This window comes from Symsagittifera roscoffensis, chromosome 10, assembly GCF_963678635.1.
Source record: "Symsagittifera roscoffensis chromosome 10, txSymRosc1.1, whole genome shotgun sequence".
NCBI classification, from domain to species: domain Eukaryota; kingdom Metazoa; phylum Xenacoelomorpha; order Acoela; family Convolutidae; genus Symsagittifera; species Symsagittifera roscoffensis.
This window is the reverse complement of record NC_087071.1, coordinates 7,080,160-7,106,533: the sequence shown is the minus strand read 5'-3', so window position 1 is coordinate 7,106,533 and position 26,374 is coordinate 7,080,160. Positions and strand designations below refer to the sequence as shown.

Here is a 26,374-nt window from a genome sequence, read left to right as displayed (position 1 = left end):
AGCAATACCATCCCAAAAAAAATTTACTATCAACAAATCACCTATATACGGAAAATTTAGCCGTTTTTTTCTCAATTTACAGCTGGTTTTTTCTTTTTCGGATAGCCGGTGGTTCAATATTCAACCGCAAATCTTGTTCCTTTTCGGAAATTTTTTTAAGTGGTCCAGAAAAACTGTTTTTTTTTTGCCCCTATACTTTCCGGGTATTCGGTTTAAGTCTCGACTTTCTCGACCAAAAAACCGTATGTTTCGACTTTCTCGACCAAAAAACCGTATGTTTCGACTTTCTCGACCTAAAAACCGTATGTTTCGACTTTCTCGACCAAAAAACCGTATGTTTCGACTTTCTCGACCAAAAAACCGTATGTTTCGACTTTCTCGACCAAAAAACCGTATGTTTCGACTTTCTCGACCAAATTTTGGTATGTTTCAACTTTCTCGACCCAACAAAAAGTGTTCGACTTTGTTCGACCCAGTTCAGATGTTTCAGTTTTCTCGACCAAAATTCGATATGTTTTGACTTTCTTGACTCTTTTGGCAGATATTTTATAAAACTTTTGTTTATTTGACCCCGCATAGATATGCTTCGACTTTTTCGGCAAAAACTCGATATGTTTCGTTTTCTCGACTTTCTTGACCGAAATTTTTTGATCCTAATATCAAAAAAAAATTAATATTTTTGTCTAAGTAAAGATGAAAGTTAAAGAGCAGAATAAAATAAGTCAATTGAAAACTTGGCGAAACCAAATTCTCAAAAAAAATGATTGCGGTTTTACGTTCATTCAATTTATCAACTTGGAACTTGAGGCATCTACTAGTCAAATATCCTAAATTGTGGATAAATTAGGATTATTTCATGATTTTAGAATTTTATCTCAAAAAACCGGAAAAAATTGTTTTTAGGGACAGTTTCCAGAAGCCCTCGAGTGTTTTTCTCGTGCTGCTGAAATGCGACCAGATACTGTCGGCTACCACACGAGAAGCATAGCTTGTCTGGCATCTCTTCAGCGTCATGGGGAGTGTCTGGCTCTCGTGAACCGACGCATCGAAGCCGAGAGTGACAACCCAGACCTGTTCGTGATGAGAGCACGACTTCACCAGTTGTTCGGAAACGTAAGCTCGAGCAGAGTACAAAATAGGCCTTACTGCTTCAATTTGACCTTTAATTTTAGGGGGGAGATTGTTGACATGGGCCGGATTTGCAACAATTGGGAAGACAAAATAAATGATAAAGAGCGAATCTGAATATAAAATTTAAAAAGAGCAAGTGTCATTTTTCAGAAAGTTTTGTACTTCAGCAAATTTGAATCTCAAAATAGCTTGAACATCTAAATTTGTATAGAAAATCAGCAGGTTATTATGACAAAAAGTAGCAAAAAATAAAACATACATATTAATATTTGGAAAGATAATTTTTCGATTTATGAACAATTTGTTCGCAGTTTTTTTCAGGCTGTTTTGAAGCATAATTTTTGTCTGCTTTCTCTATTTCTTGTTAATCAGAGTCACTGAACGTAAGGAAGACACATGTTTAGGTTCAAGTATTTTGTTTGTTTGTTTTTAAATTGGAAAAAATCTTAAATTACGCTAAGATAAGAAATACATTCATGCATGTTAATGGACTGATGAAAAAACATATTCAAAATATACAGTTTTTGAGTTCAAATTAACAAAAAACTTGCCTTCAACTATGAAAAGGCAAATTCAGCTAAAAATTGATAAGTTCATTTTTTTGAAAGTGGACTAAAATTTTTAGAATTCTTATCCGGATAAAAATTTTGCCCAATGATCCAATTTTTGCAAGGTGGAATGATATCAACAAAAAACTTTGATACAAGTGAATCTTGAAACTCAACGAAATTTATGAGCATTTTTTCCTCCAGAAATCAGAAAATAGAAAACATAAAAAAGACTAATCATTAATTTTTTCATTATCTTTGGGAAACTTCTGGCTAGATTTCTGGGGATAGTAATTAGCTCTTCTTGATTATTTTTTGTTGGTTGTGATTTTTGCAACTGTTTTTGATAGACAGCATCCAAGATCGGAGCAGTGATTTGCATGAACGTTTTGTTTTGACTTTCGAAAAAGTGACGGAAAAGTTTTTGAGTGGTTTTTTTCTCCAGACAAATTTTTACTTTCCAACACGCAAAACAATATATCAAAACAAAGCAAAATGTCATATCACTGGAAAATAATTGCTGCCCTGAGCTCAAACTTCAAACGATATTTCATCTAAGATTTTTGTAAAGTTATGAGGGTTTGAAGATGGCCATTTCATTCGTTTTTGGACAATCAACGTGCGATATATTTCATGCTATTTATTCGTAACCGGATATTTAATCGGTCTTAGAATTTGTTCCAAATTTAATTCAGGCATGCTAGCTAGTCTTTTTTTTAGTTGGTTGAGTGCGGAAAACTTCACTGCATACTGTCTATAGCGTATAATGAGCAAGATTGTTTTCCTAAAAAAACATAGAAATTTCTTAAAACGCAGTCAGAACCTTCACGGAGTTGCACTGCTAAGAGAAGTCTTTTGTTTTTGTTAGCCAAAAAATCAGAAAATCAAAAACAAATTACAGGAGCAAACTTGAAAAATGTCTGAAAAACTAACTTTGTCCGAGCCTTTTAAGTCTCTCTGTATAAAATGAATGGCCAGTTTTTAGAAAAATCGTGGAACTTGAGCAACGTAATTTGACTTTGAGTAATTCAATTTCTGGCCTCTTTTTCTATGTAATGAAACGATTGTCACCTGATTTTGCTTGACACGCTATTTAGAGTGGATAGTGTTATATTTTGAGCTTACAAAAACATTAAACTGACGAAAACGCATGACTTAGTTCATTTCGAAACAATTTCAGGTCGGATTAAATATCCGTTTATGCTCTATAAGCGCAAAATATATCACGCGTTAAATGTCCCAAGTTATCAAAATTGGCAACCTTAAACTCTCATAAGTTTTCCAAAAACATGATTTTTAGATTTGAGCTCACGAAAACGATTTTTTCGATAGGTTTTTTTGCTAGTCAAAAAGTTGAAACTGTCTTGAGAAAACAAACCGCCCGAGTACAATTATTCAGTAACTTTCTTTAAGAGTTGGAAGAAGAAAGTTTTGTTGCCCCTAAGTTGTTGATAAGCAAATAATCTCCATGAAGCAAGCTACCAATTTGAATGTGATCACAATGAAAGCATTTACTTTTTTTGGAACTATCTGACTATACTTTTTCTAGTGTTTTACGTACTGATTAAAAATCAAAAACAAGATTGGCTTTTGATGACAAAAAAGTTTATAGTTGTCGTTCATGTTTTTAAAAATATTTTCCATTTGGTTTCTTCCGATAAATTACATTAAATTTTCCGAATTTAGTTACAGTAAAAAACAGGGTAAAAAACAGGTTTTATCTGTTTATCGATTAATGCATTCGGGTGTTTTCTTTTTTGCTGGTTCCATTGATGTTTTTGTACGGCTTGTAAACACATTAGTGAAAAAAAAAATTCGGTAATTGTCTCTCAGTACAAACTCAGTAAAAAACTACTGTCTCTTTTGAAAGATGATTTTGACAGCTTTCACTGGAAAACTAAACAAAAATTTGGCATAGATTTGGAAAACTTAGCAAAATCTCAGAGCCATCCTCTATGGAATTGTTAAGTTTGTCTTGTTTCACCAGATGCACCAAGTTTTTCTAAAAGCGTGCTATTTTTAAAAAACAGCTGAGCTTAGTAAAGTTGTCGCTCTGAACAATTCAGTTTTTCGCTCAGAATGTTTCTTACTGCACGAACAATTTTTTTCTCCCTCTATTCGAGAAAAAGCTCGATCCGATGCAAAACCTAGTTCAGATGGTAAAAACTGGCATATTGAGACCTTTGGCAACAAAATGGCATATCCTCAAAACCAAAATTCGACAACTTTAACAGTTCAGAAAATTTAATGATGCCGTGCTTGTATTTTGTCATTTTGTCAAATAAAATGGCAAATTTTGAATATTCAACTTCCGTTGATTTGAATTAATTTTTATTTGTTAGTGATAAGAGATGAGTAAAAACAGTATTCGGCTCTTTTGAACAACATTTTATTTTTCGGCACTGTTGTACTGCCCCTTCTAGTGTTTGTGTTCACATCTTTTTCAACTCGAAAAACGCGTCTGAAAAATTTTAACTTCTGGGAAAAGTTTCAACTTCTAGAAAAATGGGTTTAAAAATTCACACTTTTAACTTTTCTTTTTAACTAACACTTTGATTTTTTTCATTTCAAATCAAGAGGTTCATTTGTTACTTTTAGCTTATTTCATGCTGCGAAAATGGGCATCGTGGTGCCTTTTTATAAAAAGTTATAGTTAGATACTTCTTCAAGCCACATTCCTACAAAATGGTCTTTTTGCGCTTTACCTGGGTTGAAATATTTATATCTAGCGCTGCAGTTTTTAGCATGAATCGCAGAGAAAAAAATAGTTCCTAAAATCTATTGCAACAAACATTAAAACTGAAATGAAAAATAGTTTCATTCATCGGGTTCCTCCTCGGGTTCGGGTTCGGGTTCCTCTTCGGGCTCGGGCTCCTCCTCGGGTTCGGGTTCGGGTTCCTCTTCGGGTTCGGGCTCCTCCTCGGGTTCGGGTTCGGGTTCGGGTTCGGGTTCCTCTTCGGGTTCGGGTTCGGGTTCCTCTTCGGGTTCGGGCTCCTCCTCGGGTTCGGGTTCGGGTTCCTCTTCGGGTTCGGGTTCGGGTTCCTCTTCGGGTTCGGGTTCGGGTTCGGGTTCCTCTTCCGGTTCGGGCTCCGCCTCGGGTTCTGGTTCGGGTTCGGGTTCTGATTCGGGTTCGGGTTCTGGTTCAGGATCCCCCTCGGGCTCGGGTTCTGCCAACGGTTCCTCGTCGGGTTCCAAATCTGCTACTTCTTCGGCTGGCTCACCTTCGTCACAACCTAAAAGTTGTAATTTTTAACCCAAAGAATCGTTGATCGTTGAAAGCATTAGAAAAAAATGACTTTTTTTGTTAATATTTTTGCTCATTATTTCCATTTTTTTTTTTAAAACAACTCGTGTGTAAAAATATTGGTAACCCAGTTTGCTCTCCATTCAAAAAGTTGCCTATCATGCAATTCCGGACACTGAGTCTACGAGAAAGTGCTTAGCGTACTTTTTCATAACGAGGACAAACTGTTCTGGATGCGCGCACCATGTAGTGAGTGTATAGGACACTGGAATCCCGGAAACAAGCATTAAAACCAGTTCCAAATTGTGAGTGGAATCCATTTGTTGCAAATTTTAAGATTTTAAGATCATTTATCCACGGGGGAAAGGACCAACACAAGAGCTGTACAGCTCATCACGGCGAACCGCTGTTGTGCCCCTGTTTAAGAACTACATGCAATTTTTTGGTATTTTTTCTGGGCTGGGTAATGTTGCTTCACCCTCAAGCAACGAGCACGGATCATGGTGGGCCTCGAACATCCGACCTTTCGATTAAGAGGCGGAGACGTAACCACTTCACCACCGCTCCCCCAAATTCTACAAGCAAAAAATTGTAACGTAAAAATGCCCGTCACATTAATTGTAGCGCAATCTGAAAAGAGGGAATATATAAAAAGATGTTGCGAATTCTACTTGTAAATGGATTCCACAATTTGTAAGATGGTTCTGCAAAATCAAATGAAATCCGCACCAATTTGCGGGTTCCACCTAAAAAAAGGCCGATTGCTCCTACATAGTGCCGCTTCTGTATACAAAATGCAAATACTGCTTACACAAGGCAGATTCAGCGACAGCGCAATCCACTGCAAAGTTGAACAAGACTGCTCGTATCAGGGCAAAGCCCTGAATGTTCCGACTGCCTCTTAAGGTTTATGGAGCAGTAACAACATGAAAAAAATAATTGTGATAGAAGAAAAAATTTTTTTTTCAAATTTGGGATTTTTTGTAAAAACCATCACCCCACACGCCATATTAAGCACAAAGTGACAAATTTTGCTCTAGTAACAAATCGATTATGGCAAATAAGCTTCCTTCAACCAATTCAGGACGATTTCTAAGACGGATTAAATCTCCGCTTACGCGTTCATAGCGCGAAATATATCGCGCGTTGATTGTGCCAAGATGGCCAGAATGGCAATCTTTAAACCCCCATAAATTTTAAAATAATAATCACAGGTGAAATAATTTTTTATTTTTAAGTTCAAGACAACAATACATTTAGAATAAAAATTAGAAAGTCCGTCAAAAATGGCTAGTTAAAAAGTCGAATTTGTCTGAAGAAAAAAAACTCAACCCGTGCACAAATATTCAGTTACTTTCGTTACGAAAGTCGGAACAACAACAGTTCTCGTGTCATACTGCGTTGTTCCGACTGCATTTTAATTTCTCCTCCAATTTAATCAATTAAATCAATTGTTCCAATTTAATCAATTGAGTGTTCCAATTTAATCAATCAATAAAATTTTCAAAAAAATGGAATAAAATTTTTAAAAATTTCGTTTTTATTTATAATGCACCCACCCGCTATTTAAAGTACCAAATGATATATTTTGCGGAGAGCAAAAATTTACTTAGACCTAAGCATGTCTCAGTCGAACAACTTCTAAGACGGATTATAACTCCGCTTACGCATTATTAGCACGAAATATACGGCGCGTTTATTATCCCAACTTGCCCAAATTGCTCTTTTAAACCCTCATAACTTTACAAAAAGTGATGGCGAAAAAAGTGATTGCATGAAGGTGAAAAACTTTGTCTCAAAGGTTCCGTCAATTTCTTCAAAAATAGTCGGAACAAAGTTATTATTTTTAATGATTCTACAAAGCGTTCAAGATTCAATAGTTTTGCTTTTTTAAAGTCATTGGGAGAGCACAATGTTTTGGTTAATTGTCCGTGGGTTTCACATCAACAATACTAGAAAATAAAATAACTATTGTTGCGTTTTCACAAAAATGACATTCTACGCTGTTGTGGAATCTCTTTTAAATTCACAAGTAAACACAGTGTTCGCCCGTTTTGAGACAAATTTTAAAAATAAATTCTATAACTCTCGAAACGATTTTTGCGTGTACTTCACGGTTTTGAAAAAATTGATTGGTGAATACTGAGTATCGTAAATTTTTCATATATTGAAACTGTTTGATAAGCATTTCCAATAAATGTTGTCTTCAGATTTTACTGAAAAAGCTTTAATCAATTTTAGCATAGCTTTCTTTTTCTAGGGTTTCAGAAAAGAAAACATTTTTTGCTGAAATTTTTTTTATCAAACATTGTAGCTTTGTAGCACTTATCCTAAGAAAAAAAAATTGAGAATTTGAGGTGAATATTTAAGATAAATGAAAATTTACAATTTAAATTTGATTGAGTGTGAAGTTATATGATTTTTCGCATCTTCCAATTGTTTGCTTGCAAAAAATAACGTTGCTCTGTGTTTTTGACATTTGGCTTGTTTGTCTTTTTCAGAAAAAACCATGAAACGAAGAAAACAAAGCACAAAAAATTGAAAAAAAAAATGCACATTTAGAACCTTCTTCTTTCGGATCTGCAGTCACGTGATCATGGTCATGGTCTTGGTCATGATGGTAATGGTGGTGGTGCACAACTCTATGTTCCCGACTATCATGGCCTCCAAAGTCCACACTTATGCTTATACTTCCCCCCGATCCCTTTCGCCGATGTTTCGATTTGGTCGTCGTATTCTTCTGTTTCGGTTTTGTAGTTTTCGGCTCGACTCTTACTTCAATTCGCTCGGCCGAATCAATTCGGTTCGACTTTCCGCAACACGACATTCAAAAAAGTCAACTTGTAAAAGTTAAATTTTCAATACAAACTGATATTTCAAAATTTTTTTCCATTCAAAGTTGAAAATCAATTCAATTAAAAATGTCAAAACTTATCTCTGAAGAAAAACTGCAACATAACTTCTAAGCTTTGTTATAATCCAAACTAAAATTTGTATGTAACTGAGCTGCTTCAAATAAAAATTTCAAAATATATGATTTTCTGTAACAAAAGAACAAATTTTTTGAGAGAAGTTGAACTAAATATTTAATTAAACGAAGGAAACCCAATAAAAATTTATAAGCTTCGCGAAGATCATAAAAATAAAGAAAATTGTTTTTTTTTTAAATTTACAATATGTCAGTGCATAATTGAAAAAAGGGGAAAAAATTCGAAATGAACGAAAGTAATTGCTTCTTTTTTTATACAATATCGTTCATATTGCACGCGCTGCTGATTTCAGAAGCATGGTAAGAATATTGGTTGTTTTGATTCTGTTTTAGCAAAGCTCCGCATAACAGAATAAGAAAATAACAGAGATACAATTTTCCGTCGCTTGCACCTGTCAATTTTTAAATTTCTCTAAAAATAATGAATACGTTTCTCCTCTTGTTTTGAGTTTAAACAGGATTAATCCTATAACGCTCTTTCTTTTGTATCAGCAAATTTCTAAAAGAAAAATGGAAATTCAGTAGAATTAACTCTAGAATGAACAACAGCCTTGTTCTCTAAAGGAATTTAGAAAATAACTTCTTTGAAATACAAAAAGTAAACAGTACTAATAATTAATCAATTTGTAGTTTTAGTCAAAATAGTGTCAAAAACAAATTGAATAATCATAAAAACTAATTTTTTGCAGCTTATAAAATTATCTATCAGTATCAAAAAAAATGACTGATCTAGGTTTGGATCTAGAACATTTTCGAGGAAGCAGAGAGGGGTTTTTTGTCTACCTTCCTTTAGTTCTATCCGGTTGACAAAATTTGGTTCTCATACAATTTTCATCAGTGGAAAAAATCTCATGGTACAATTTAATACAGCACCATAGAAGAAAAGTTTGTTTGAAAATAGCTTGATAAGCTTGTTTTCCACTATAAAACTGTATGACTAGCATTGTTTCCACGAATGAAATTGTATTACAAAAAAAAGCATTTTTTGTGGTTTGTTTTAAATTTTCGTGTATGTCCTATTCCACATAAACCACAACGTTATCATGGCAGAAAACCAGTGAACTTATTGGGGTTCAAATTGCAGAAAAAATGTACGTTATTGAGATAAGCTACGTAACATGAAGATTGTTACATTTCACCCAGTATTGACACAAAGATGTAATTTTTCTTTTCGCATATGGTTATTAAGCTTCTACTTCGAAGAAAAATTAACTACAGGTGCGGATCTAGGATTTTCTCGAGGGGGGGGGGGGCGGATTTTCAAAAAATTTCGAAAATTTTGTCGACCTTTTTTTACGTCGACCAAATTGATTTTTCGAGCTCTCCCAAAGCACTGCTTTGCCCCTATTTGGCCGAACTTTGAAAAAAACAGGCCAAAAAAAGGCGTTTTTAGGCACTTTTTGGAAATTTTTGACCAAAAAATCGCGTTTTTTTTCGGCGCGCGCTCCCCCTTCAAAACTTGTATATATTGGCGCTTAAGGCGCCTTAAGAAAGTTTTTAGGGTTCATCACCAAAAATGGATATCTCAAAATAGTACAAAGGGGTGACCCTTTAAGTCGGCAGGGGGTCGAATCCCAAAGATTTAACTTTTCGCATATTGCTATTAAGCTTCTACTTCGAAAAATTCCTCAGTTAAAATCAATGGCTGTTTTTTTGACAAAAGCCGCCGTATTCTTCATCTAAATTCAAAAAAGAAATCTGACGACACAAAATTTTTTCCTGTGATTTTGAAATCTTCTTTGTAAAACAATTTAGTCTGGCTTACGTTATAGGGATCTATTTGAAGTTTTTGCATTCATAAAAGCTCGTTTGGAAACCGTTTGTTTGATCACAAAACTGTTTTACCGTCTACTTTTAGAATTTGTCTACTTTTGATTATAATGGAAAAGTGCTTATCATACAGTTTTCATAAATGAGCATATTTCACATGCCAAAAAATCATTTTTGATAAATAAAGGCTCTCTCACAAAAAATAGCACTAAATTCATTCAAAATTACCCTCAAGCACATTTGAAAGATTTTAAAAAATTTTTGCATGGAAAAAATAGTTTGCCGTGCATAAGTCGGAAAACTTTTTTTAAATAGAAGTTGTATGATGCACTTTTTTGTTCGTATTTTCCAATAATGGTATTGTGTGAAAAGAATTTTTTCGTATGGACTCAACTCGGCCACTTAATGATTCTCAAAACTCTACCAAAACGAAAAAGATAAACCCATTTTGAAAATCTTTTCACTGCCGCTAAATTTTTTAAAAGACCAAAAAGGGTGTTTTTGTTTTTTTCTGGTAAGGTTCCGACCAATTTGTTTACTTTCGGGCGAGATCCTACTACTAACTTCAACACACCTGAACTGGAGTTTCATGCAAAGCTGATTTTGTTGGATTATATAGCTAAACTTAGATCCCTTATAGTGAAATTTTTTCAAATTTTTCAAAATTGAATTGGAGTCTAAGCCCAGAGTGGAACTTTTTTTTTTAAATTTTAGTGATTAAATTGATAATAAACTCATTAAAATCTATGAAAATAGATTGAAAACTAATTAAAACTTACAAATTGAAAACTAAAATTTGAAATACTGAATTACTTTTGGTCTGTTTGGTTTCTAAACCCATTCATAAATAATTAACTTTTTGAAAAACGATACTTTTTGGACAACCCTAAATTTCAACACCCATGTTCCCCCTCACACATACATGACTACTTATTACCCCGATAGCCATGAAAAACGATAGCCCAGCCAATTTAAACCTTCATCTATCACTCCCATCTTGGTTTTCCTGCCAGAAGTTAGAGAGTCGGAGGCAATCTTGGACTTGCTGGCAACGGGAGTCTAAAAACCCTGTCAAGAAAACAAACTTAAAAGCATTTTTTTATAATTTTTTTTCTAAAATTTTTTAAAGCCGCAAAATCATTTTGATTTTGAAAATAAGTGATTTTTTTTGGGCATAACTTTTTCCAGAATAAGTTTTTCACGCAAAGGAACAAATAATTTAAGTATATGTTCATGGAGCCTCACGTAAACTTTCAATTAAAAAAACAAGCTTAAGATTGACAGAAAACTGTTTGTTTTGAAACTGTTTTTTTTAGGTGGAAGCTATATAGAAGCCACATAGAAAACCGTCACCTTTTGTTTTCATATTTAAAGTCAAACAATCTATTTAATCTGTGATAAAACAGATTGAGCAAAAATTCAATTTGAACTTCAAAGAAGAATATAAAATGCAGTTTATACGCGAACTTCTTACCAATTAGGCTGAGGTTTTTCTTTTTCAGAAAATCGATGATTTTTTTTATGTTTTGGAAAACTTTGAAAATCTTTCCAATTTTCAGAACTCGACTAAAAACATGGAAAACCAGGGCTATTTCTACAAAAATTTGACATGGTTTCGCCCTTAACAAGAGTTGGTAAAAGATAGAGTTTGAATCTGTTAATTCCTAATGTAGTTTTTTGTATCAGAGCAAAATTATGATAAAAAGGCCAGACTAAGACAGAAAGACTGATAGTTTACTGATTAATAGGCAGGTACCTGCCATGATTTAACAGTAGGACAAAATTTCCTAATTATAGATAAAAACTCAAATGATTGACATGCAATTGGTAACCCTCAGTTTTCCCCTATGAAGGTAAAATTTAAATACATAATATACAAATTAAATGTAGTAGTTTTAGCATTATGTGGAACAGTTTTTGAGTTTCAGACTAGTCGCTCTCCCTGGGATATGAGTTTTGAACTGTAAGTTCCATCGCCCTGGAATTTTACTTTTCTTTCGCCTTTTGGATTTTCGTTCGTCTCCTTCCTGGTCCAGCCGATCATAACTCCCCCCAACTTATCAACTGGAGCCCTTCGTCTCGTATTTCTCCGATTCGCCCAGCTCTCACTTTGCATTTCCGATTTGCCGTCGTTCTGGCAGCTATTCGAGAGATTCTCTCTTGATTTTGAAGCTGGTATATTTGCAAAAATTTTCATCGGTTTGTCGTCTTTTGATTATTTGCCTCTGGTTTCCCGTTTATTCTGGCTTTCACCATTCGTTTTTGCGCGGCTTGTTGTTTGGCCAGTAGCAAGAGCCTCCGATTGCACGGCTTTTTCCAATTGCATTCGCAGTAGCGTCGTCTCCGAAGGTCGTGTTTCGTCGCTATCTGAGTCCGCTTGTTCCTGGATTGTGATTAGTTTTGTTGGCTGTTTTCTATCCGATCGCTTCTATTTTTGGCTACTCATCGTGTCTCGTTTGGTGCACGCTAGCAATTCAGGCATGAAAAATTCAGTCTGCTTCCTATATTTTCCCGATTCTAATAAAGAGTTTAGGGAATAGCTCACTGAAATATTGCTGCCAGGATTCGATGTCCTTCTCCTTTCGATGTCTTTCTCCTTTCGAAGGTTCGATGTCCTTTTGCTCTTTGGATGTTCATGATTTCTCCCCCTGGATGTGTCTGTTTAACTTGTTCTCCCAGATTGCCCATGAGATCTCGTCCGACGACTGATGTTCCCACAGCAGTGGTGGCTCCATTTAGTTGGGTGGCCAAAACGCCACAAATCCCAGGGTTGTCCCCATCTTCTCGCTGCGCTGTAACAAAAAGTGGTAAAAGATAGAGTTTTTATTGTATCAAATGAGGATTCTGATTTGAAGGTCAGACTAAAACAGTAGAATACAGATTGACAGTCAAGTACATGTTAACAAATCACGGGATTGAAACCCAATAACTAACCCCTCACACTCTGGCCAGATTTGGTTTCAGGGATGACCCCAGGAATTGCCTCCCATGCACAGGTAACCCGGGCAAAGAAATGATGCGTAAGTGAGTTGGGGGAAACAGTTTTTGTATGTTATATCATACTGAATTGTAAAATTAAATTTTCAGGCATACTTAAGCAGATTAGCATCCATTATAACTAACTATGTTGGGTTAAAACATTGAAAAAACTGAAGAAAAAAACTGCAGAAAAAAGCATCACAAACAACGCAATCAATACAAAGTGGACTTAATTGTTTTTTTTTAAACTTAGCGTTTTGTTTTAATCCATTTTGAAAAAAAAAAACGCAATTCTTTTAGAAGTTTAAGGAGAGTAAATATAAAAATACAATACAATAGATTGATATCATGGAGCTCCGATGTGGGCAATCGTTGCTGAAAGCGCCTTTTGAAAAAAAAATACGCGTCAACTAACCGGAAATAAGCGTCGTAAAATACTACCAACGATAGTCGAATCTTTTGAGTGGCGAAGGAGACAAACCCTAAGTGAGGTGGAGGAAAAGGGTGGGGCAGGTTGGGGGGTTTATGTTTTCTCAACCTTCAGCTTTAATTCCACCCAAGTCTGAAAAACTATTTGAATTACTAATTCAAATAATTAGTAGTTTTAGAAGCATTCAAAAATCCAAAAGCTACTAAAATGAGACCAATGTGAACAATCTCCCCCTTGAAATTGAATTACAAATTCAAGCCTGCACTATGTTAAAATCTGATTAGCAGAAAACTACTTACTTTAACCAAGTGCAGTCCCCCCCCCCCATTAATTGATTAAGGGGGGAGATTGTTCACTTGGTCAGAATTAGTTTCTTCCTTCGCCCTCAAAAAAAGCAAGCACTCTTTGTGTTTTAGAGCACCCTGTGTTATTATGACGTCAGAGACGCCCTGGAACTGGAGCCAGAGTTGGAGCAGGCACTGGAATTGAGAGAAGCGTTGTTCGAGAAAGCCATACAACTCAAGGTAAACACAAAACTCACAACTACGAAGTACTCTACGAATCCTCATCTGTTTGGAATTCAGCATCGATATAAAAAAAATTTATTGGAGAAAAACTCTCTGAAATGTTCACCTTCGAGAATACAATTCTTTACATGAACAATAGTAAGACGCTCTTTTTGTCTTAAAAAAAGAGATTACCAATGATACAAATATTGGAAACAACCAGAAATATTTTGAACTAAATGTTTTGTAATAACGTAATTCACTCTGATTGATTTTTACAATTAGTAACCCAATCATGAAATCTGATGCCTTTTTAGGTATTTGGGTTAAGGAATTTTTTTTTTTCAGAATCAAGCGATTGTGTTGATGTTGGAAGACAAACTGCCCGAAGCACAGAGCAAAATCAGCCAAGCCATAGACAACGACCCGACAGGTATTATTTGAATCTATTCAATTTCAAACCGGATGAATAAGTATATATATTTTTGTTTCTACAATGCTAAGTTTTGAGTCAGGTTCAGTAAACCGATTTACCAGTAATTTATCAGATTGTGAAGCCGATTTACGAGACACTTCAATTTCATATTTCGAAATTTTCAATAAATGATACTTTCTGATCTAATTAACAATTTAGAGTTGCTAGAAACACAAATTTGTCGTGTTTTTTCAGTTTTATGTCTCTCAACTACTTACTTTTTCTGAAATTATGCCACTGGATGTACAAAACTTAGACTTAATTCATCTGTTTATGCTCAGTCTACTTAATTGACATTTTAACTAAAACATTTTTGACGAAATTTTTGTATATCATTCAAAAACTATTGTTGTCCTGGAAAAAAATAGATTGTATTTCACTTGTGATAAAGGTTCGCAGAGTTATTTGCGTTAAGAGATTGCAAAATTGACCATTTCGGGACAACTAACGCGCGATATGATCCTTTGCAATCGTAATTCAAAAGCAGGGGGCGTATGTCTATACTTAAATAAAAGTATCAGAATTGAAACGGCACACTCAAAATCCCATAATCACGTACAAATCCTCAGTCAAGTTTTCACACTTCTAAACAAGAATTGTTCAAAAACAACAGTTTACATTACTCTAAATATTTGATAAAATTTTCAGAGCTCTCTTACTTAAACTGTCATATGTCGCATCATTAGAATTTGTCTAAAAAGGGTATGTATTTTTTGAAGACTTCAATCTTGACTTTCTCAATAACAAAAGCGAAGTAACAAAAGTATAGACTGAAACTACGAAGAGAGAAATTAACTACAAGAAAATTGTTGTCCTCGGGGTCGTCCATACTCCTTTTTTCCAATAATTTGGACAAAACAATGACAAAACATTAAAAATTTTCGACAAAATGAGGACAAAAATTGACGAAACAGATATCGCGGAACAGTATTTTGCCTGTGCACGTATACTTAAATCAGAATCCCAAAATAAGCAGGACTACTTTTTTTTTCCTGAACAAATGAGTTAACTTCTGAAACTTGAAATTCAAACAAATTGTTTAACTTTTTTTATGATAATTGCCAAAATAAAAAAGAGTTGTGAGGGCTTCTTAGAAAAAGTTTTTCCGTTAATTCGTAGCTTCATCTTAGAAATCAAAAATTGAATGCAACCTTTTTAACAGATTCTAACAATCATAATGAGAAACCTTAATGAAACCTTAAGGAAAATTGCTCAAAATTATCTAAATACTACCTTAGAAGAAGACAGGAAATAATGAAGAAGTGTCTCACAGAAATTTTTAGAAATAGCAGGACAGCCAAATCTGTTTTTTAGAAATAAAAAACAATTAAAGCTGAAAAATGGCAATAGATTTTTTCGGCATGGTCAACTTGTTATCACAAGGAAATGATAACAATTGGTCAACTTAATTGATCAAACTTTATTGACCAAATTCACGAAAACAAAGAGTACTTGAATATGAACCAACCAGGAACAACATACTAAAATTGTACTTTTGCATGCTTCGGTTTATTCTTTTAATTCGAGGTGAAAAATTGCATATGAACAAAATTTTCATGAAAAATTTTGAATATCGTTTTCAAGAAGAATATTCAGGGTGCAGTTTGTTCGATCAAAAATTACGCCAAGATTAGGTTCAAATATCAAGATGTGAAGAAAAGTATTGCAAGTTTTGATAAAGATACAGTATCTCCAAATGACTGTAAAAACTATTGTTTGTCTGTACGGCTGTGCCAGTAGGCTTCACTATGTTTCACTATCCGATAATGGGCCGAGTAGAAGGCTTATTTTGGTATAAATATATTATATAAATCCATGTTAACTTCTGAAACTTGAAATTCAAACAAATTGTTTAACTTTTTTTATGATAATTGCCAAAATAAAAAAGAGTTGTGAGGGCTTCTTAGAAAAAGTTTTTCCGTTAATTCGTAGCTTCATCTTAGAAATCAAAAATTGAATGCAACCTTTTTAACAGATTCTAACAATCATAATGAGAAACCTTAATGAAACCTTAGGGAAAATTGCTCAAAATTATCTAAATACTACCTTAGAAGAAGACAGGAAATAATGAAGAAGTGTCTCACAGAAGTTTTTAGAAATTGCAGGACAGCCAAATCTGTTTTTTAGAAATAAAAAACAATTAAAGCTGAAAAATGGCAATAGATTTTTTCGGCATGGTCAACTTGTTATCACAAGGAAATGATAACAATTGGTCAACTTAATTGATCAAACTTTATTGACCAAATTCACGAAAACAAAGAGTACTTGATTATGAACCAACCAGGAACAACATACTAAAATTGTACTTTTGCATGCTTCGGTTTATTCTTTTAATTCGAGGTGAAAAATTGCATATGAACAAAATTTTCATGAAAAATTTTGAATATCGTTTTCAAGAAGAATATTCAGGGTGCAGTTTGTTCGATCAAAAATTACGCCAAGATTAGGTTCAAATATCAAGATGTGAAGAAAAGTATTGCAAGTTTTGATAAAGATACAGTATCTCCAAATGACTGTAAAAACTATTGTTTGTCTGTACGGCTGTGCCAGTAGGCTTCACTATGTTTCACTATCCGATAATGGGCCGAGTAGAAGGCTTATTTTGGTATAAATATATTATATAAATCCATGTTAATTTTTGCAAAATTCGTAAAAGTAAAAGCAGAAAGTGTTTTTTTTTTATTTCTAAATTTTTTAAGAGGATTGATCAAATATGAAATAATACCACGATTTCTACGATTTTCTGAAAAGTAATTAAATGATTTTTTAAAATTCTTGCTTCACAGTTGCCGAGCTACACGTGTTACGCGGCGCAATTTACCGACGACTCGGCAAATTCAACTCGGCAGTTGACGACTTCTTATTGGCTCTCGACAAAACAGACCACGACGAATCCTCTTCTCTCTACCGGGATGCAATGCGACAACTTATTCTGAGTTATAACGACTTTGCAGTTGAGTGTTTCGGCAAGGGATATTTCGAAGAGGCAATTTCTCTGCTTAATAAATCAATCCGAGCTGAGAAAAACGAAAAGGGACTTTATATCAACAGAGGAGGTATGAATTATTTCACGTGATCAAGAATAAGGTGAATTCAATATGCCCAAATTGATAAAAAGTTTGAAAATCTAGCCCTCATCTCCCCCTCGAGAAAATCCTAAACCATTTTATTAATAGTAGTTTATAATTTCAATATCATGCGAAATTTTGCACCATATCCTAACAATAAGTTGAAGTTATTTCCAATCGCAGAGAGTCTGTCCAAAAAATTTATGGGTTCTTTTACTCCCATATGTAAGATTGAACTGGACAAAAAAAATGCAAGGTTGAACTGGACAAAAAAAATGCAGGATTGAACTGGCTGCTTTTTTCTATATTCAGACTGTTTCTTCCATATGAAAAACTACCATTTCGCACTGGCCGACTACCAGCAGGCTCTGGACTTGGACTCCGACGACTGGGACATTAAATCACGCATTTCTCGTCAGTATAGTGAAAGAAATTTTGGGGAAATCAAACAGTTGTTTTTCAAGGAACTCCGGCTCAAATTTATTTTAGATTAATTAATTAATTAAATACACACATCTAAAAAATCGCATTTTTTCAAGAAAAAGTCTAAAAAATTCTCTAAAACATCATTTTATTGTTTTTTATTGACAAAAATTACCTACTGGAAAACAAAAATACCGTTGGAAAACCCGTCACTCATAAAGTTCTAGAAGACGGGGGTATAATGTGTTGTTACATCCCTCACTTTTAATTTTCTAATTTTTTAGCTATCCAGCCATTTGATTGGCAAAACTAAAACAGTCATAACAATGATAATTACCGAAAGCCCGAAAACATATTACACTAAAAGTATTCAAAAAGTTTTGGAAGAAAAATCACTCAATAATATACTCAAACACATAAAAAATTTTAGAAAAAAAGTAGACCTGAAGATAACATGCGATCCAACTGGTCTTTTTGCTTTTGGGATGGGCACTTCTAAAATGGGATTTTGTATTATAATTTTAAACTTTCGTGAATTATGAACTAATTATTCCCTTTGTTAGAACAATTTTTAATTTTCTTTAACATTAACACACTTCAGTGATATTCAATGAGTTTGCAATCATGGACTACTTTGAGAGGAGGTATTTGGAGGCGGAGGAGAAATTCACCCACGCATTGCACCACAACCCAAAAGTGTCCCAATACTACATATCCAGAGCCAGAGTCAGACACCTTCTGGATGTGAGAGAAGTTCTTTTCCCGTTTTATTTGACAATAAATGATTAATAAATTACTTGAATTGAGCACTATTTTTTTAATGATTCGTCTTGTTTGCATGAGTTCATAAAAGATTCATAAAAAAAACATTTGCAATTACAGCTAATTAGCACGCCTTAATATGCTTTTCAGTAGCGGATTTGAGAGAGGGGGGTGAGAGCGCCAAAAAACACGATTTTTTGGTGTAAATTTCCCCAAAAGTGCCCAATTCCTATATCCGCGCTCGATGCGTTTTTTGGCTTTCAAAAATAGCTAAAACAGGTTCAATGTTCCGTAAAGTTTTCTTCTCCTAACAAACTTACATTAGAATTCATGAACAAATCAATGAAATCTATTAGAAGAGGAAACAATTTTTTTCTTCAAATTCATTGAATATATTACAAATTGGTGCTTTTCGCTCATCTCAGATCTGAATTTTGTTCCATAAGGTTCAAAATAAAAAGATCACAATAGATATGAAGAAAAAGCTCTGCTTAGTTCAAAAAAGGAGCGAGGGAAGATGTCCTGTGCGCCATGCATTTGAGTCCCAACAACGAGGAGTTGTTTTCCCTAATCGCCAGACTATTCCCTGGAAAACAGATAGCCGAGATCAAATCCAGCGCGCTATACGTTGCCACAGTTAAACAGCTGCAGACGGCGTTCCAGATATCAGCACCAAAGAAACCACCCCATTTTCTAAGGTGGGTTTGAAGTTTTTTGGATTTTTTGTAGGAGTATGAAAAACGTTTGAAAATCAAAACAAAACTATTGTTTTTTTAAAAAAAAATCATGTTAATAATCGGTTCCCGGGTGTTACTAAAACTCAGAATCTTATAAGAATCTTATGTCTTGTAAGATTAAATCTGAGATCTTAGCAAACTCTTACATCTTCTAAGAGTCAATTCAGACTCTTTTATGAATTTTTTTGAATGTTATAAGACTTTAAATTGCTGTTCCGATTTTCCTGTCGCGGGAAAAGTTGCAAAATAGCTCGAATAGCTTAAAAATGGTCAATTATGCTCTGGCACTGTAGCGCCTATTTTAATCACTATTTTAAACGTTACATTTTGCAGGCTAATTGGGGTATCATTTAAAAATTAAAAAAGCCTGACTGAAAAATCAATAAAAAAGATTTTAGCCCCGGAAAAATGTCATCAGTTTCAAAAACAGGGTTCCAACAAGTTCATTTTGATTGGTTCATAAATCGGGCGATTTATCCACGAGATAGAAACGCTTTAATGAGAATGTTAATCTACGGAGAGCTGCTGTTGCGCCGCTGGTATTTGCAATTTGTTGTTAATTTCTGGGATTGGTAATGCTGACGTGGATTTTTTAAACAAAATTCATGAATTTTAAATTTCAATTTTTTTGTCTCCAAAACTTTTTCGAACCGCTAAAAATGTATATGTAAGAAATTTCAGAACTTTTATTTTTTCTGCATTTTTTTTTCTTTCTAGTGCATTTGTCTGCAATCCGAGCTAACGCTTCTTCCTTCAGTGATTCGAACCCCTGACGAATTAAAGGGTCCTCCTTTGGTATTTTTTTATGATATCCATTTTAGACCGACCAAAGCTAATGTATTCAAAGTTTGATGGAGAGCGTGCGAAGAAAAAACGCAGTTTTAATCAAAATTTTCCAAAATTTTTTTTTTGTCAAACTGGGTCTTTTGAATTTTCTGGGAGCGCTCCAAGTCAAATTGGTCTACCTAAAAAAAAATCCGCCCGTAAAAAAATTTTGAAAGTCCGCCCGTCCCCTCGAAAAACCCTAGATCCGCCTCGGTATAGAAACCCATTTTATACGTTGGCTTTTTTGCGTCATTTCTTGGGCAAAAACTCTTGTTTAAATTTTTTTAGGAAATTGGGGGCCCATCTTTTGATCTAACTTTCGAACTATCTTTCGAAAAAGATGTTGGACCTCAAAAATATAAACAATTCAAAATTGCTTCCGGTTTGACTGCACAAGTAAATTGGCCGAAAAACTGTCTCTTTAACCAAGTCAGAAGCCATCTATGATTTTTTGTTCTGTGTATTGAAAGTGGGGAGAAACGTTGTCTTCAGTTGCGTTATATTTTTCTTCTAGTTTTTTTTCTCGTAAAAACTTGTACCACAAACAACCATCGTATTGTGTCCAGTGATATATCACAATAAAATTTTTTAATCCAGATTCGAAGCACATAAAATATTTTTCCCGAAACTTTTATCATCGTCGAGAATAACCAATTTAAAGATTTTGTATTGAGTGGAAAAAAACATTGTATTCAATCTTTTATTATTCCTTTTATGCCTTTTTTAGTTTTATTTTTTTTTCAGGAAAAGTTTTGAAGTTTTTTCACGCTGAAAATCAATTTTTCGCAGTTTGCCTTTTTATTTTTTTTTAAATTCAAATATTTTCCTTTGCCAAGAGGAATGGTGAACTAGTATAAAACAGAAAAAGTGTTAAATTAAGTGAATTTTTCAGGAAAGTGTCAATCATATTTTGTTAATGAAACCCACGAGCTTCAAGGGCATAAACTTCTTTTTTTTTAAGTTAGAAAGCGCCTTTTGTAAAAAAAAAACGTGTCTTTTTTCGATAATTTTTTTCGGTTTCCTCGCATTTAATGACTTTTTTGTCTGTTGACGACGTTTCTTAATATATTATGAGAAAACATGAGAGCAAGCAGGCCTATTATAGAGTCGATTACAAGAGCGATTTGATTATTTTAACAAGTTTCACTTAAGCCGTTTTTCTAAGCTCTGAAAACATTTTTAGCTATTTTTAACGATACATACTTGTCGATTTAGACGTGATGTTGAGTTAATCTTTCCTCTTTCTTCAAAAAAGTGTTTCAAATCAATGATAGTAACACGCGCCCGAAACTACTTTTTTTAACAATAACTGAATCCAAAATAAGATGAGGCCATTGGTTCAATGAAGTAAATTGATTTAAAAAATACATCAATAAAAAATGTTTTGCTTTCAATTCTATCACTAAGTCGGAGTTTTTCTCTATTTTTCTTTTAAAATCATCAAATTTTGATTTTTTCAGACCACTGTCAAGCGCAAGCACAACGACTAAACTTGCCGAAAACTTGAGCAACGAAATTCAAATCTTGGTCGGACCTTCTCCTACTTCATCAAGGTCAATACAAGGTCAGAGGTCAGCAAGGTCACAGAGGTCTCAGAGATCATTGACCGAACAACGAAAAAAGAAAAGTTCAACCGGTGTTACAACAACAAGCCAACGTGTATCGGAAACAAGGAACACTAGTTCGAAACTGGGTCGGGACTCGGGCAGTTTACGGAATGAGTCATCGATCGGAATGGCAGATCCGGTTTCGAGAAGTGGCCGAAAAACAGCCGATGAGCCTGATTACGAAACTGGAAGGTTATATACTATCTAATCTGATTACTATAAATATATAATCTGGTATCTTCCCAGTTAATAAATCACTCACTCGTTAAACAGGCTGGAAACCCACGAAGACAAATTAATTTCAAAAATCGGTTTGCAGAAATATGTTTGGTATCGATAATCTGGCTAGCAATACCAAAAAGCAAACACTGTTGAAATTTGAGATGTCTTGCGAAAGATCTAGCGAAAAGATGAATACACTTTGTTTGCTATAGATTTTTTTTGCGCAATTAGTAATGGTTTTCTGTTTTCAGGGAAAGCGTTTCGATGTTCACAGAAATTTCTTCGAACGATTTCATCGAACGCAAAAAACAGGTACAATTTATGAAACGGATTAACATTATTTTCTTTTAAAAATTGGGCAAACTTTGTCTACGTTCTTTTTTCCTAGTTCTCTTACAGTTTAGTGTTGTAGAATTCAGTTTTCAAAACTAGTCATGATAAAAAAGAGCTAATTAATTGCAAATTGTATTTGTTTCGACCATTTGAAAAAGTTTTTTTTCGGGAGTATTTTAGTTTTTTTTTTGTTTTCCGGCTATCCTTGTTGTTCCGACTTTCGTAGCGAAAGTAACGAAATATTTGCGCTCGGGGTATGTTTTTTTCTTCAAGCAATTTTCGACATTTCAACTAGCCATTTTTGACGGGATATTTTATTTATATCATTCAAAAGGTATTGTTGTCCTGATTTTAAATTTGAAAAGATATTTCACCTGTGATCATTTTTCGTAAACTTAGGGGGGGTTTAAAGATTATGGAAAATTAACGCGCAATATATTTCGCGCTATAAACGCGTGAGCGGAGATTTAATCCGTCTTAGAAATTGTTCCAAACTGGTTGAAGGAAGCTTAGTTGCCTTAATTGATGTGTTACTAGGAGCAAGGAGAAAGTTACTAGTTACTAGGAGAAAGGAGTAAAAGAAAAGTAGTCCCAGAGGTAATTGACAGTAACTGAGGTATAGCATATATATTGACAGTAGGACTCCTAAATAACATGAATGAATGGGATACTTACGTAGCTCCCCGGAGGTGGCTTTTTGGCACCATTTGACCCCTAAAAGCGAATTACGTTTCCCTGATAGCCAGAAGGTCGGGATTAGAATAGAGTGTAGATCGGAACGTTAGATGCTTAGGATGAGTTAGCGACCCCTAAAAAGGGCCTTTCCCTAACCCTGGGGAAAGCAGTCGGTTCTCGTTAGCTAGAGAAGAACAATTGTGCTGTGAGAACGAGCGGTTTGTTCTCAGTTAGTAAGAGAATCAGGAATTGTGAGGTCGGACTGAGTGATTAAGCGGAATTACTCTGGGTAATTCATTAATTAAGATTCTCTAGAAATGAGACAATGGTTGGCTAAGTTATTTGGAACTCGAATTGAAATTAGGCAATTGTATCGATTGATCGCGGACCCTTTCCTTTTGATTGGACAATATTTAAATTTGGGCCGCCTAGACCCTTCTGCATTTAGGCCAATAATTTTTTGAATTTAATTATTGCTGAAATTTCGTGTGATCGGCGAGAGTGAACGAGACAGCCGCATGAGAAGCATAGAAAGGGGCAAGTGACAGAATACAATACGGGGTAGTTGCCACCAACTTAGCCCTTTCGGGATTGTGGATAGTAGTGAATCTCGGTCGCCCCGTTGAATTCACTACCAAAGGGGCCACTTTGCGGTGCCGTTAAATTAGAGAGCGAGAACAGACCTAGACAAGCAATCCCCGAAAGCTATAATAATGATACTTTTAGTCGTGATTCGGTCGACTTTAAAAATGTAAAAGTTTTTTCTCAGTGCGGAGAAAAATTGGTTTGAAATTTTGATTTTTTGTCTAACTTTGAATCAGCGAGCAGGCTTAGAATATATTTTTTTATTAGCTTAAAGGCTTTCATATGATTAATTTAGGCGGGAAAAATTACTCAATTTACTTAATTTAGGCGGTGAAATTTACTTTATTTAGGCGGTGAAATTTACTTAATTTAGGCGGTAAAATTTACTCCGCTTAAAGGCTTAATATAGCGTTTAGGCAGTTTTGCTCAGCTAAAGTTAGTATTTTGAGTACTTCAGCACCATTTTGGAAACAAAAATAAGCTCGTAGCGCAAAATATTTCGTCCTTTTAATGGTGTCTCGGCATCAGCACTGAGTGAATTTGGAAAGTTGTTGTGGATTCAGAACATTTGTGAGTTGATTCCGCAATTTGTAAATGGATCTCGCATCACTTAGTGGGTTGATTTAAAAAACCCGGATTGCGTTGACAAAAAACCATTACTGCTTAAAAAATGCGGATCCTGCTTAGAAAAGGCGGGCTCTCTGACAGCGCAATTCCACTGTGAACAATAACAACAAGACTGCTCGCATCAGGGCACAGCCCTGAATGTTCCAACTTCCTTTTAAAGCTTATGGAGCTTTAATAACATAAATTGGCTCTTTTTCCTTTTCCCCTCACCTGGAAAATTTTACAAGTAGGTTTGTTGACCACATTGTCCGATTGTTTTCAAAACTTAAATGCAGACTAATAAGAAAACTTATATACAGACTATTTGAAATTTTTCATGAAAATCATCCCCCAACAAGTCATATAAAGTACAAAATGATAGATTTTGCTTCTTGTAACAAATCATTTATGGCAAAGAAGCTTGTTTCAACCACCAACTTGTAACGATTTCTAAGACGGATTAAATCTCCGCCTACGCGTTAACAGCGCGAAATATAATCGCTGGTTAATTGTTCCAAATTGGACGAATTAGCAATCTTAAGACCCCATAACTTTACGAAAATTGATCACAGGTGAAATGCCTTTTCAAATTTAAGCTCATAAGTTTCGAATGATATCAAAAATTCATCAAAAATGGCCAGTTAAATAGTCAAAGTTTGTCTGAAGAAAAAACCCAAACCGAGCACAAACATTCCGTTTTTTTTTGTATCGAAAGTTGGATCAATTATGACTTAGTGGGTTTAGCAAATGAATGCTTATTCCACATAATTGAAAACAAATTTGATCACCAATGCGGATTCAGTTCAAACTGCGGATATTGTGACAATCCCGTGCCGCGCAATCAACTGCATAAACTATTGTGTTTGTTTTTGAATTCCTTATTTTTATTTGGATTCAGCACAATTTGTGGAAAAATTTCACATGTTTTTTGCTTTAAACGATAAAAAATTTCAGACTCTCTTTTTAAATTTTATTCTCTAAATTTCCGCAACTGTAAAAAGATCATGGAAAAAATGGCCCCATTGCCGAATCCTTGATAAAGCCCTACTCAATCTGTTACGGTAATGACCGATTTTTTGTTCAAAAATTTTCGATTCATTTTATTAAGCATTGTTTTCATGTGAACTTGAACGTTTTAAACAAAAAATTTTTCAAATTATTTTTTTTTCAACTGAATGAAAAAAAAACGGATGCTTTCCATTGTTTGAAGAATTTTTTCAGAATCAATTTTTTTTTGCTCGAGCGAACACTTTCTGATTAATCCCAACGAGTTTAGTTTCACTCAAGGAAAATGTTTGGTGAATAGAATTTGTTTCACATCAAAGTATGTTTTTGTTTGCAATCTACTGAATACTTACCGAATCATACTTTGAGAAACATACTTCGAGGAAATAATACGTTTCGAATTAATACAGAATGTTTTTTTAATCAAACATTCACTTACTGATTCATATCAATGAATGTTTTTAGCTGAATTAGAACTTTTCGTGAAATGAAAATGGTTCAAAAAATGGTGTTTTTTTTTTCAAATAATTGATTACTATCTGATTACCTTACAGGAATTTTTTTGTTCAGTTAAATGAAGACGTGCGCAAAATGTACCAAACAGCTCACCAGCTGGGAGGATCACTGGCCAAAAGATCAGAAGTACTGGTGAATGCCAATCACCTCAGGGACAAACACAACTCTAAGCCATCTTCCAGGTGGTCAAGTTCAAAGAGAAACGAAGCGAAGATTGACCTCTAATACTATTTTAGATGTACATTTGATGTCAAAATGCTGGTGACATCAGTAATTTTAAGCAACTTGAAATAGTAAAAACAAAGATTATAGTTCAATAAAGAGTTTTTGACAGTATTTTACGTGTGAAGTTGGTATTATAATTGATTTACGAAGTACAAAATTGAACAAAAAAGTGTTAAACTTTTAGTGAATCATTGCTGTTTCAGAGAAAAGTTTCTGTTTTTTTTTGTCAATGCTGACTGAGTCTCTGATTTGCATCACTTTATTTATGATCAGGTGTGAAATGTCAAAGAATCTGTGCTAATTTTTGTAGCTTTATGAAAATTGCAACTAAGAAAGTTTCCAACAGCCCCAGACGCGTATCTTCTGCACACTCAGAGATCAACTTGGTAAATCATATCATCTTAAACCACAGGATTGACAATAAGACCCGAATTGATAATTCACCGGGTGAATATTATCAATGGCGAGTCAAGGATGGATTTTCTGGACGGGGGGGGGAGTATTTTCAAAAATGTTTCAAAAATTTTAATCGACTTCCGTCGCAAACTATTTAAGCAACCTAACACAAATCAATGCAACCAATTTTAGCTACGACGAGTGAATCATTATTATTCCCACTACTTAAAGCGGGGAGGAACTTTGTCTCTGAATCTGTTTCGGTGTTTTCAGTTTTTTTTTCCACGCAAAAGAACGTACCACAAAGAACCATTCAA

At 34.4% G+C, this 26,374-nt stretch overlaps 2 protein-coding genes across 3 annotated transcripts in view; one reads left to right on the top strand and one right to left on the bottom strand.

Moving 5' to 3' along the window:
* LOC134855338 (tetratricopeptide repeat protein 16-like) overlaps positions 1-25,802 on the top strand; it is a 32,579-nt gene extending 6,777 nt beyond the window's left edge. Inside the window, exons 4-13 of one of the 2 annotated variants that reach the window (XM_063871834.1) lie at positions 904-1,113; positions 13,508-13,615; positions 13,946-14,030; positions 16,859-17,128; positions 17,453-17,554; positions 18,165-18,307; positions 18,821-19,023; positions 21,348-21,686; positions 21,968-22,028; positions 25,491-25,802. In XM_063871834.1, coding sequence (XP_063727904.1) covers positions 904-1,113; positions 13,508-13,615; positions 13,946-14,030; positions 16,859-17,128; positions 17,453-17,554; positions 18,165-18,307; positions 18,821-19,023; positions 21,348-21,686; positions 21,968-22,028; positions 25,491-25,661 — 1,692 coding nt within the window. In that variant the 3' untranslated portion in view covers positions 25,662-25,802. The remainder of the gene's footprint in view (positions 1-903; positions 1,114-13,507; positions 13,616-13,945; positions 14,031-16,858; positions 17,129-17,452; positions 17,555-18,164; positions 18,308-18,820; positions 19,024-21,347; positions 21,687-21,967; positions 22,029-25,490) is intronic. The other variant, XM_063871835.1, reaches the window with a different exon arrangement.
* LOC134855507 (protein TsetseEP-like) lies at positions 4,497-8,043 on the bottom strand. The gene is made up of 2 exons (XM_063872048.1): positions 7,489-8,043; positions 4,497-4,912 (listed from the first exon to the last, which is right to left on the bottom strand). Exons 1-2 carry the CDS (start codon positions 7,748-7,750, stop codon positions 4,497-4,499), a joined length of 678 nt encoding a protein of 225 aa, XP_063728118.1. The 5' UTR covers positions 7,751-8,043.
* Positions 25,803-26,374: the final 572 nt, after the last annotated feature.

Excerpts from the sequence above, each read along its gene's own strand:
- LOC134855507 (XM_063872048.1), bottom strand. The coding sequence starts at position 7,750 with ATGTCGTGTTGCGGAAAGTCGAACCGAATTGATTCGGCCGAGCGAATT. Across the intron at positions 4,913-7,488 it reads TGCAGATCCGAAAGAAGAAG|GTTGTGACGAAGGTGAGCCA; the intron begins GTTCTAAATGTG and ends TACAACTTTTAG.